We start from the raw sequence: 12,352 nt of genomic DNA on the forward strand, positions 1-12,352 counted from the left end.
TGGCCCCAACAGTTTTGCGTTTGTAATTTTTTTTCTTTTTGGCCACACTCTCAACATGTGAAAATTCCTGGACCAGGGATGGAACTCATGTCACAGTAGCAACAGTGTTGGGTGCCTCTGTGCCACCAGGGCACCCCTGTTTGTATGATAGGGATGAGAGTACCAACCTCAAATGGGTTTGTAGGGATGAAATGAGTCAATACATGTAAAATGCTTAGAACCATGTCTGGCTCATGGCAGTTGCTTAATAAATATTATCTGTTGTTGTTAGCAGAGGAGATGACATTTAAGTGTCAGTAAAGTGCCTTCATACATCAGGCCCCTGCTTGCCTCCCTTGCGGCCTGTCTGTGTATTATGATCCAAGCAGGGAAAGGATGTGTGAATAAGTTTCCCTTTGTCTAGAAAGAACAAGCCAGGTGTCTGAATATTCTGTGATTCTTAGGCTAATGCACCACATCCTCCCATTGGCGAAAAGCAGGCAGTTTGGGTGTGAGATTGTGCCCACTAGCGAGGGAGTAGAGTGGCATAGGTTCCCGTGGTGGTCCCTTGACTTTATATGGAGAGTCTCAACTCTTAGAAATAGCAAGTTTTTACCTCTGTCCCCTTCCCTGTGGGTGGGCATTAACCATTATCAATGATTCATCATTAGTTTCCATTCCACCCTCAAGAAGGGACAGCCAACTCTACCCAGGCACAGCAGTAAAGGGGCAGAAACGCCGAGCCATTTGTTCTCTTGTCTAGCCAATCAGAAAGACTCGTGCTTGACATTTTACATTTATTGGCTGAGCATGAGGTTGCTAAGCAACTTCCTTGCCTTGATAAGAATTCTGTAGTTCCAAGTACCTGGGCTTCTCTTTCTCAATAAGTATCTGCTCAACACACACATGCAATTCATTCTCTCCAGATTTCACAGGTTTTAGTTTTGGTAAACATTAGGAACATAGATTTCTTATGCAAATAATTTCTATTGATGAACTCTCTATATACATTAACTCTTTTATATACATTAATTAACAAAAAAACTATTCCAGGAATTCCCATCATGGCTCAGTGGTGAACGAACCTGACTAGTGTCTTTGAGGACACGGGTTTGATCCCTGGCCTCGCTCAGTGGGTTAAGAATCTGGCGTTGTTGTGAGCTGTGGTGTAGGTTGCAAACGTGGTTCGGATCCAGCATTGCTGTGGCTGTGGTGTAGGCCATCAGTACAGCTCTGATTCGACCCCTAGCCTGGGAACCTCCGTATGCCACGGGTGTGGCCAAAGAAAACCAAAATCAAAAACAAAAAAACTATTCCGTGTGTTGATCAGTCAACAAATATTTTTTGAGCATCTATCATGTTCTAGATGGAGTGCTAGATTCAATGATACTTGTGGTGAAATTTTAAATATATGACAGCCAGTAGGGTACCAGGCATTCCGAATGGAAGTTGGCCTGGAGGATCTCTGTGTGCCAGGCTGGATTATGGGAAGATCTGGGGGGTCCTAGGGGAAGGGTTGGAGTGTCTGAGATGATGGAACGTCACTCTGGGCTCAGAGAAATGGCTAATATTATAAACAACTGGTGCATTTGTACTGGTGTATGATATTGACCATCCTTAATAAAGTGTGTACTCTTGGCATGGTGTGGGTTAAACCCTTTTCTTACATCATCTACAATGGTATTCAAGCCAGGCACAGACCTCCCTAACAACCTTTACAGTATAGTAAGTAATTGCAGCGGCTACCGCTGGGCCAGTGGCCTCAGATGTTCTCAGCATACCTGAGATAGGCATGTGTACCCCGACTTATGGCTGAGGAAATGGTGGTTCAGAGAAGTCAAGTTCCTGGCTCAAGTGTCAAGTTCTTCTCTTCTCAGGAGAAGAGAAGCTCCTAAGAAAGTCCCCTGAAAAGTGGTACAGCCTTGATCCAACTTAGAACTTTTGGGTTTCAGAGTCTCATATTCTGCATAAACGGCTCCCCCATGTCCACACAATGCACAGTGGACTTTAGAAATCAATATAGTATATGCAGCCTGCAGATTTCCTAACAGCTTTGTTTCCTGGTCACACTCTTAGCATCTCAAACTGCAGTTTGGAATCCCAAACAGCCCAAAGAACGAATATGGTCCAGCCGATGATGGCAGGGCCTCCTTGGCAAGGAGTTCAGACTGGGACCATTCCAGACTGCCACCACCTGCACGTCCTTCTTTTAGATGCCAGATCCTTCCTAGCTCGATGTTCAGGGAACAGCACTGGATGGGATCTTAGAAGCCGCTGGCTGCCAGCTCCTTACATGGGGAGAATGAGGCCCAGGAATATGAAAGGCTTTTCTTAGGTATGTTGCTAGGAGAGAAGAGAAGCTCCTAAGAAAGTCCACTAACTCTCTTCCATCAGATAAGGAATTTGTGCATTTCCCAGGTGTCTGACAGTGGGCACGGTACGAGGGGCTGAAGAGGCTCAAGAGGGCGTGTGGTCAGGGATCCAGCAATGCTGCCGGCCTGCAGAGGCTGAGAGAATTGAGCTTTAGAAAAAACTTGAGGGAGTTCCTGCCATGGCACAGTGGTTAACGAATCCGACTAGGAACCATGAGGTTGCGGTTCGGTTCCTGCCCTTGCTCAGTGGGTTAACAATCCGGCGTTGCTGCGAACTGTGGTGTAGGTTGCAGACGCGGCTCGGATCCAGTGTTACTGTGGCTCTGGCGTAGGCTGGTGGCTGTAGCTCCGATTTGACCCCTAGCCTGGGAACCTCCATATGCCGCAGGAGCGGCCCAAGAAATAGCAAAAAGCCAAAAAAAAAAAAAAGAAAAAAAGAAAGAAAAGAAAAAACTTGACTTCAGATTTGGACCAGAAACCAGATTTTTGAAAAACTTGTGCTGGCTGTAGTTCCCACATGGCTATGAAAAAAAAGGAGTGAGAGAAAAAGAGGCTGTAAAAATGTGGACAAATATAAGTTAGTGTCTGGGAGAATGAATTAGTTTTCTGTTGAGAAACACTTTTGCCATTATAGGCATTGTTTTCCACCTTTTTTTTTTTTTAAAGGCTATTTATTTCTAAGAAATACTGGGTCATTATGAGAGGCAAAGAACCAAAAATGCATTTGTGTAAAGAAGTACTTGTCTTTTGTAATTTTATTTTAAAAAATATGGTTATAAAGTAGCTCACCTCTTCTGGGTCATTAACGCAGCAGAAACAAATCGTCTTTTTTTTTTTTTTTTTTTTTTTGCTTTTTCTGGCTGCACCAATGGCATATGGAGTTTCCCAGGCTGGGGGTCGAATCAGAGCTACAGCTGCTGTCCTGTGCCACAGCCCCAGCAATGCCAGATCTGAGCCGTGTCTGCAACCTATATACCACAGCTCATGGCAACCCCAGATCCTTAACCCACTGAGCAAGGCCAAGGATCAAACCTGCAACCTCATGGTTCCTAGCCGGATTTGTTTCCACTGCACCACAACGGGACCTCTAGAAACGAACCACATTTTTTTTTTTTTTTTTGTCTTTTGTTGTTGTTGTTATTGTTGTTGTTGTTGCTATTTCTTGGGCCGCTCCCTCAGCATTATTGTTGTTGTTGTTGCTATTTCTTGGGCCGCTCCCGAGGCATATGGAGGTTCCCAGGCTAGGGGTTGAATCGGAGCTGTAGCCACTGGCCTACGCCAGAGCCACAGCAACGCGGGATCCGAGCTGCGTCTGCAACCTACACCACAGCTCACGGCAACGCCGGATCATTAACCCAATGAGCAAGGGCAGGGACCGAACCCGCAACCTCATGGTTCCTAGTCGGATTCGTTAACCACTGCGCCACGACGGGAACTCCACGAACCACATTTTTAAGGCCATTGCAAACCAAACTCTAACTGACTCTTTCTTTCTACCTCAACAATGTACCATTTTCATCACTGAGTAGTCAAGGCATGTTCTTTTTTTTTTTTTTTTTTCTTTTTTACGGCCACAACTACGGCATATGCAAGTTCCGGGGCCAGGGATTGAATCTGAGCTGAAGCTGCAACCTACACCACAGCTGTGGCAATGCCAGGCTGGGGATTGAAACTGTGCCTTGGCAGCAACCCAAGCCACTGCAATTGGATCCTTTTTTTTTTTGTCTTTTTGTCTTTTTGCCATTTCTTGGGCTGCTCCCTCAGCATATGGAGGTTCCTAGGCTAGGTGTTGAATTGGAGCTGTAGCTGCCAGCCTACGGCAGAGCTACAGCAACACAGGATCCGAGCTGCATCTGCAACCTATACCACATCTCACGCAACGCCAGATCATCAACCCACTGAGCAAGGGCAGGGATCGAACCTGCAACCTCATGGTTCCTAGTCGGATTCGTTAACCACTGCGCCACGACGGGAACTCCTGCAATTGGATTCTTAACCCACTGCCCCTCAAGGGGAACAACTTCAAGGCATAGTCTGATTGTGCTTTAAATTTCAGTTCTCTCTTATATCACTCATTTTATTCTGGAAATGATTTTTGAGTTTCCCAAGTCTATATGTTTATATTTTTGGACCGTTTGTGTTCCTTAAACATCATTTCTTTGCATACTGTTTTCATGATATGCTATATATCGTGTGTTCTTGTACTTTGAATTTTCCTGAGGTCAATTTACTTTTTTTGGAAACTTAAATAGTGGTTTTTAGGAAGGTAATTTTATACAAACAATGAAAGCAGAGTCCCTTGCTATAAACAGAAGGAGACACATAAAATAAATATAAAACTATTAATGTTTGTTTTATATTAATACCTTCCACTTAAAATACCACCTAAAGTGTCCCTTACCACTGGTGTTGCAGGTCCCTCACCTTGGGAACCCTTGGGTTGATGAATGTCTGAGGCAAAACCTTGTTCCTGTCTGTCCCACAGCTCTGGGCCTGGTGTTGGGCACTGGCTTCTCCCTGGGGATATAGAACTGAGAGGCACAGTCTCTGAGATGCATTTAAAACAGAATAAGGAGAGTTACAGGGCCCTTTGGTCCGTTTTTGGAAGGCTGGTGCTGGAAGGGAAGACCCATTTCCCTCAGATGGCTTGGCCGGAGGGGAGGACAGCTGTCGTCCCCGCTGAGTTCACGGCTCCCCGCCCATCAAGTCAGGCTGGCTCCTAACTCACCTGTCACATGTTATCTTGGTAACAGGCTCAAGGTGTACATTGGCCTCTTCAAATGTCACAGGCTACCAGGGCTTCCAGAGAGTCTAAAGTTGTTCTTTCTAATCAGTGGCCGTCTGGGAAGAATTTTTTGGTTTTTCTGGCTTAAATTCCTGGAAGCTGCCCTTGTCTCTCTCCTTCAGATGCACTTTCAGCTTGAGATCACTTTATTATTGAATCATCTTGTACGTTGTGATGTGATGGCTCCCCAAATCATCTCTGCTGTCCTTGACAGAAAACACAGGAGAGAGTGTGGACTTCAGATTGACAGCCTGAATCTGGGTTCTGTCACTTACTACCTGGCTAGTGCCAGGCACTATGCTAGTGGTGAGGATACAAAAATTGACACTTCCCCCTCCCTCATAATTTAGCAGAAAATACAAGGAAATAAATAGGCTATTATTTGGAAAACAGAAGAGGACATCAGGGAAGGCTTCCTGGAGGAGGTGATGCTTGTGTTTGACCTCGAAGGATGAATCAGAACTTGCTAGACAAAGGAGGTGAGGGCTGGTCATCCTAGAACTAGAAGCAGCATACGGGTGAGACTGAGCTTAAGGTGTCTCATCTGTAAAAGCCTGAAATCATGCTCATAGGCCTACTGTCAGGATAAAATGAGTTAATGTACAGAAATTGCCTGATGCTATTCAGAACGCACAAGAAGTATCATTTGAACCCTTTTGCCTCTTCTCTGTAGACCCACAGCATGTGGTTCGCCTCAGGTGTGGTGCTTAGAACAGGGTGATTGGGATTCATCTGACTATGAGACAAGTGTCCCTGATAGACTGAAGGTCCTAGGCAGAGTCACTAGAAGGTCCCAGCCTCCTTGGGAATGATGGTTCTTTCTATGAGTAGACCTTAGCCAAGCCCTTAGAAACTCCAAGGGCAGCTCCAAGCTGACATTTGTGCATTTAAGAATAGCTGCACAGGAGTTCTCATTGTGGCTCAGTAGGTTAAGAACCCAACATAGTGTCCATGAGGATGCAGTTCAATCCCTGGCCTCGTTCAGTGGGTTAAGGATCCGGTGTTGATGCAAGTGGTCCTATAGGTCACAGATGTGGCTCAGATCCGGTTGCTGTGGCTGTGGTGTAGGTCAGCAGCTGCAGCTCCAATTCAACCCCTAGCATGGGAATTTCCAATATGCCACAGGTGCAGCCCTAAAAAAAAAAAAAAGAAAAAAGAAAGAAAAAAAAGTAAAAGAATTGTTTCAAAGTGATGCCTCTGATGCCCCATGTTCCCCTTCAGAATGTGAAGGGAGCACGTCTCTCCCTGCATCCTTTCCCTAAAGCTACACTCAGTGCCACCAAGCTCTCCAAAAGGCTTAAGACTGCCCTGCATGTAGAAGGTGCTCAAGAGACATTCCTTGAATAGAGTGAATGTCCGGGGACTTGTGAACGACGCCCTTGTGGCCGTGGCTGTTGATCTGATGCAATTCAAGGTGAATTCCTTGCAGGACACAGAGCACTCACACATCAATGTGTATTTCTGTCCTGTATCAGGCCCTCTCCCCTCTCTGTTCTTTGATTGCCTTCATTATGCCAGTTCTGAGGGATTCACAGGTGTGCAGATGTGGCTGGAAGGGGGGAAGGATACAGGAACAAAAGGAGGTGTGCTCTCCCTGGTACCATCTCTATGCTCCCCTGACCTCCCATTACCTATGACCTTCTTCTCCCTACAGGCTCCCCTGGCCACTCTGGCTCCACGTCCATGAGCCCATCAGCAGCCTTGTCCACAGGGAAGCCAATGGACAGCCACCCCAGTTACACCGACACACCAGTGAGTGCCCCACGGACCCTGAGTGCGGTGGGGACCCCCCTCAATGCCCTGGGCTCTCCATACCGGGTCATCACTTCTACTATGGGCCCACCTTCAGGAACGCTGGCAGCCCCTCCAGGAATCAATCTGGTTGCCCCACCCAGCTCTCAGGTAGGTGCCTGCCATCTCCAAGGACTTTCCAATCAACTCAAAACATTTCATCCTGGTGCTCCTGGCATGGAGCCAGCACTCAGCAGGTGCTTAATGTGTGCTTGCGAAGCGGTTGGGTTGTCTCTGCAGATTTCCCTCCTATAGGGCCTTTAGTGAACATGTCCTCAGGCAGAACAGCCCCAGAGAACTGATGATGCCTCATGGTCCAGGAGACTGTGGCCCAAAGAGAGAGCCACCCCTGGGGTTTCAATGGTTCAGCCCTGGCTGAGATTGCAGCATCTCTCAGGCCTGTTTGTCATCCATGGGTGGATTCCCTTAATACTTCTCAGCTCAATGCCAGGTGTCTTTTGAGTCACTGAAGTGCCTGGTGCTCTACTGCATGCCACAGGGGACACTGAAATGATCATGATATTGTCTTTGCTCTCCAGGAGCTTGTAGTTGATAAGGGAGATAGGCAGGTGTGGCAAATAGATATAGAACAGTGCAGACTGTGTTATATACATGCTGTCTCTGAGATAGAGGCAAAGATTGTGGAAACTCAGGGGGGAAAAAAAAACCCTTCATTTAATTCTTAGTTCCTCTTGCTACAACAGAGGCAAGGATGTAGGTGCATGGAAGACACTGCATTGCTGTCTGAGGAACTTACAGGATGGACAGATGCCATTTATGTCCTTCCAACAGAGTCACATGAGATCATTGATCTTCCTTTCTTGTAGTGGTCAGCTATTCCTGTAATGATGCTATATAACAAACAACTCCCCAATTGCCATGGCTTCCAAAAACACACAATTTTTTTTCTTACTCACAAGTTTATGTGTTGACTAGGAAGATTTTGTTTCAGATGGTGGGTGAGCTGGGCTAGGCTACAGGCTGGGTAAGGTCACATCCTCATGTCCCAGACTAAGGCAGAAGCTACTTAGGGCTTGCCTTTCTCAGCATATCTCCCAGAAGTGCGAAATCTAAACCAAATCAGGAAAGTACAGTGAAGTCTCCACTTAAGTCATGTCCGCTAATATCCCATTGGGCTAAGAGAACTGTATGGCTGACTCCAACATTGGTGGAGCAGGGAAATGGTTTGTGCCTGTTTTAGTGGGAGGCACTATGAAGACATAGTGCAAAGGATGTGAAAAATTAGGAGTGAAGAATTAGGAACAATAATCCCACTGACCTCACTTCCTTCTCACTGCTATATACCAGTCTCACTATTGGGCCAGGCTGCCTCTTGCCCCAACCACCAGCCCCATCTAGGAGCAGAATTAGTAGGTCCTTTAGCCTTCTATGAATGTATAATTTGAAGAAGAGACAGGACTCCCATTGTGTTAGCATTTCTTGCTGCTACAGAGAGAAGTTCAGAGACTACCCCTAGAGTCCCCTCCAAGACACTTCATGTGCTCAAAGTCTTAAAGCAAAACCATGGGAAATCATAGAATGTTAGAGTCAGGAAGGACTTCAGAAAAGTTTTCATCTATGAATTAGAGAATCTGAAAAAGACCTTAGCGATCATCTAGTGTAGGGATTATAGGAGCCAGGTGCCAGGTAGGTAACATAGATGGATGAGTGAGGCTGGTGGAGCCTGTAGGGAGCTACCCTTCTCCCTTGAAACTATTCACATTCAAAGATTTAAAGTACTCCATGGGCTAAGCAGAGTACTTTTGTGGATCCTATTTGGTCAGCGCTTTAACTCCAATTTATAATCACCTGTAGGGATCTTTTTTCTTCTTCTTTTTTTTTTTTTTTTTTTTTTTTTTGGCCACCCCAAAGTATATGGAGTTCCCGGCCCAGGGATCACATCCAAGCTGCAGTTTTGACCTATGCCACGGCTTCAGCAATGCTGGATCGTTAACGCTCTGTGCTGGGCTGGGAATCGAACCTGCATCCCAGTGCTCCAAAGACAACACTGATCCCATTGTGCCGCAGAGGAAACTCCAAAGTAAATCTTTTTCAGAGTACACCTTTCTCCCTCATCACATATTTTGGCCCTTGTGCAGGTTGTCAAAGCCCTACGGAGAATCACTAATTGGTCCAAGTCCTTCATCCCACATAGGTTCGGTGGGCTCAGGTGATGTGTCCAGCCTTGTACAGCCAGTCACGCAGAGCCAGGGTTGGACCCCAGGTCTCCTGACCCCCACTCAGTCTTCAGGATGCTGCATTTGCCCACTGCTGTTGTATATACCAACTTAACCAATCACCTTAGGATCTTCCTGTTGGCTGCCAAGAATTTAAAAATAATCAGTGCTCTTAAGGAATCTTGTGGCAGACATGGCATATCTTGCAGATAAATTGCAGTGTCATGGTCATAGGTGTAGGGGCAGAACCCAGGAGAGCATAGAAAAGGGAGCTGTGAATTGCCAGTCATGTGTGTTCCATGAAGGTGTCAAGTGCTCAGAGGAGTAGGGACCAAATAACAGTGTGGGGGGGCATGTATTTATGCCAGTCTCACCCACTGTCATCAGCAGAGCTGATGATACCCACCCTTCAGGAGGTGGGGTCCTGAAGACACTTGCTTATTCATTTTTTTTCATGTGAATGGATTCCAGGAAGGCGGGCCAAAGCCAATAGGTTAGATACAGAACGAGAGGTTGAGGTTCTGGGACAAAAGTGAAATTTTGCAAAGGGCATTCACATTCATTCAAAGAACTATTTAGCAGGACCTGCTCTGTATCCGGCACTGTTTGACACTGTCCTAAGGTCCTAGGCATAGGCACTAATAAGCCTTTACTTTCATGGCAACCACACTGTAGCAGACAAGACAGAAACCAAACAAATGAACCAGATATTTTCAGAGGGCAATTGTGTCCATGAAGAAATAAAACGGGGAGGTGATCAACAGTGATAGGGTTTGGGGGTGGGGAGGGGGCAAGGTGCTGGCCCTCCAAGGCTGCTTTTAGCAACCACAGTCCAGTCTAACTGAGCCAAACCTGGCTGGTAGATTCAGCTTCAGAGCCCTGTGAGTGTCAGGACCGCTATTCCTGGACCATATGTCTGTACAGAGGGATTGGGGTTGAAAGGTCAACTGAAAGCTTTGGTCCTGGCCAACTGGGCTGTGTGCAGAGGCCGAGGCCAAGTTTGGCTTTGGGAGCTATATTAAGCTTGCCAAGCCCTGGTGAAGCTCAGCAGCCCCAGACACTGAGCAGCTCTGTGGGCTTGGGTTCTGGAACCACACGGCAGTGACACTTTGCCCAATTAACTAGATAACACAGGACATCTAGTGCCCTCAGAGTGAGCTGTGGTGAGTTGGACTCCGAGCACTCTGAACAGACGATTCCTGTGTGTCTTGCCTTTCTGGCCCAGGACTGGGTCCGAGTGGGACTTGGCTGGGAAACATGCTCCTTCTGTGACCTGGTCTAGGGTAAGTGCGATTTGGGGGTGAGGGGAGGAGGGAGCGCACAATGTGGGAGTGACGGATGGGGTATCCTAGTCTGTGCTCTGTCCTTCTGGTGTTTGAGCTTCTCCTTTTGCTCTGGTTGGATTTTCAGTCTTGAGGAGTAAAGAGAACTAAGCTGACACTCTGGAGGCAGGGACTGTGGAAACTACTTTAACTTGTATTTATCTCAGTTCCCTCTTCTCTATTGTGGGGGAACACTTTTTGTCCTGATTACCGATGAATATCCAAGGAGATGTGGATTTGAAAAATCACCTCTTAAGTGCTTATGATGCTCTATGGCAGTAAGGTTGTATTATTATTATTATGCAGAAGTGAGAGATCATGCAGCTAGGTGATGTATATTGTACACCTACGTGACCGTTGGTTCAAGTGTGTGTACTTTGTTGTTGAAAGGTTCTAGAGACGTTCAATTCTATAAGCAGTCACTGAACTAAGCATTTTAAAACTGTATAAGACTCAGCCCCCTGCCCTGGGGAATATCTAGTTGGAGTGAGAAATTTCCCAAAACACCAAATATGTAATTGGAAAGGTATTTATGCACCTTTCAGACAGAGTGATTTAGATCACATTTTCCTGTGTGTGTGTGAGAGAGAGAGAGAGAGAGAGCGAGAGAGAGAGAGAGAGAGAGCGAGAGCGAGAGATTCAGACAGACATACAGACAGACAGACACTGAGTTTTTGTAAGTATGATGTCTTTTGACTGGACACTCCCAACCCAGCTGCCTGACCTGGGTGTTGATAATCCCTGCCCAGGTAGTGATTGATAACTGAACGATTATCCTTTCAGGTGCATTTTTTGCAGAGAATACTTTGATAACAAAAATTGCAGAAGTTAGAGCTAGAACAGACTTTTAAGATCCTCTTGTTTAATGATTTTTAAAAGCCATAATGTCTTTCCTTCAAGTGATAGCATGTTTAGAAGCCAAACACACATCACATAAAAACAGGTCTGGTGAACGAGAGGTGGGAGATGTGAAGACTTCTTACTCAACCTCCCCATCCCTGGCCACACACACACACACACACACACACACACACACTCTATGGGCTTGGAAAACCATGGCTCTAGTTTGTGGATGAGGAAACGGAGTGTCTCAGTCAAGTCATCCATCTGGTCAGGCTCACACAGCAATGAAGTGGCAGGTCCAGGCTCCCTACTTTTCATGACAAAGACCCTCACTAGCTGAAAGAAATGGCACTTTAAGGAGTCCACTCCTAGAAGAGAAGTGCTTGCCTGTGACCTGACCAGCCAGCCACATATCTGCCTTGAGTGGAATAATTTGGGCTGAAAGCAGCTCAGAAATGTGGGACCCAATGTTCCATGATAGCTCCAGGGCATCTAGGATGCATTTGGTCCTTGGCTGAGAGCCTGCAAATGGAAGACAGTCTAGCCAAGTGTGTTTCTGCCCTATTCTCAGGAGCAGCCAGCCGCTGGTAAATCCCAGCTCTAAAGTGCTCATTTCAGCAGAGCTGCTTCTAATGGAACAAGACAGCTGGGGCCGTGGGACTGGGGACCAGACAGCTAATGGGTTTGAGCTCTGGTGGCCACCTTCAATCTCATCTGCCATTGCACTGAGCCCACACATACCCTTGGCCAGCAGAGATCAGTGGAGGAGAGAGCTTCAACAGACCTGTCCCAACTTCTGCCTCCCACTGCCATCCCGACTCAGGAAGAGAAGGGGTGTTGGAGAGGGGCTGCCAGGAGCATGGCCAGAAGCAGGTCAGCGCCTCTGGGGGCTCATTGCCAGTGAGGTGGGGCAGGAAGCAGCCAGGGCAGGGGTGGTCTGCCAGAAAAGACTGGCAATGTGGGGAAGGAGGAAAGGTGACTTGGGATCCAGTAGTCCGGGGATCCTGGCTCCAACCTGTTAGATCTGGGAAGGCCCCGCATCTGGCATCTGGGCAGGTGCCATAGTTTTGAGTGTCTCTCTAG

At 46.8% G+C, this 12,352-nt stretch overlaps 1 protein-coding gene across 4 annotated transcripts in view; it reads left to right on the forward strand.

The window, feature by feature from the left end:
* RXRG (retinoid X receptor gamma) overlaps window positions 1-12,352 on the forward strand; it is a 198,804-nt gene that overhangs the window by 160,417 nt on the left and 26,035 nt on the right. For 3 of the 4 annotated variants that reach the window (XM_021088737.1, XM_013988076.2, NM_001130213.1), the window contains 1 exon segment: window positions 6,791-7,038. In XM_021088737.1, the coding sequence (XP_020944396.1) occupies window positions 6,820-7,038 (219 nt within the window). In that variant the 5' untranslated portion in view covers window positions 6,791-6,819. 4 annotated transcript variants of the gene reach the window in all.

Source organism: Sus scrofa, chromosome 4 (genome assembly GCF_000003025.6).
Source record: "Sus scrofa isolate TJ Tabasco breed Duroc chromosome 4, Sscrofa11.1, whole genome shotgun sequence".
Lineage (NCBI taxonomy): Eukaryota > Metazoa > Chordata > Mammalia > Artiodactyla > Suidae > Sus > Sus scrofa.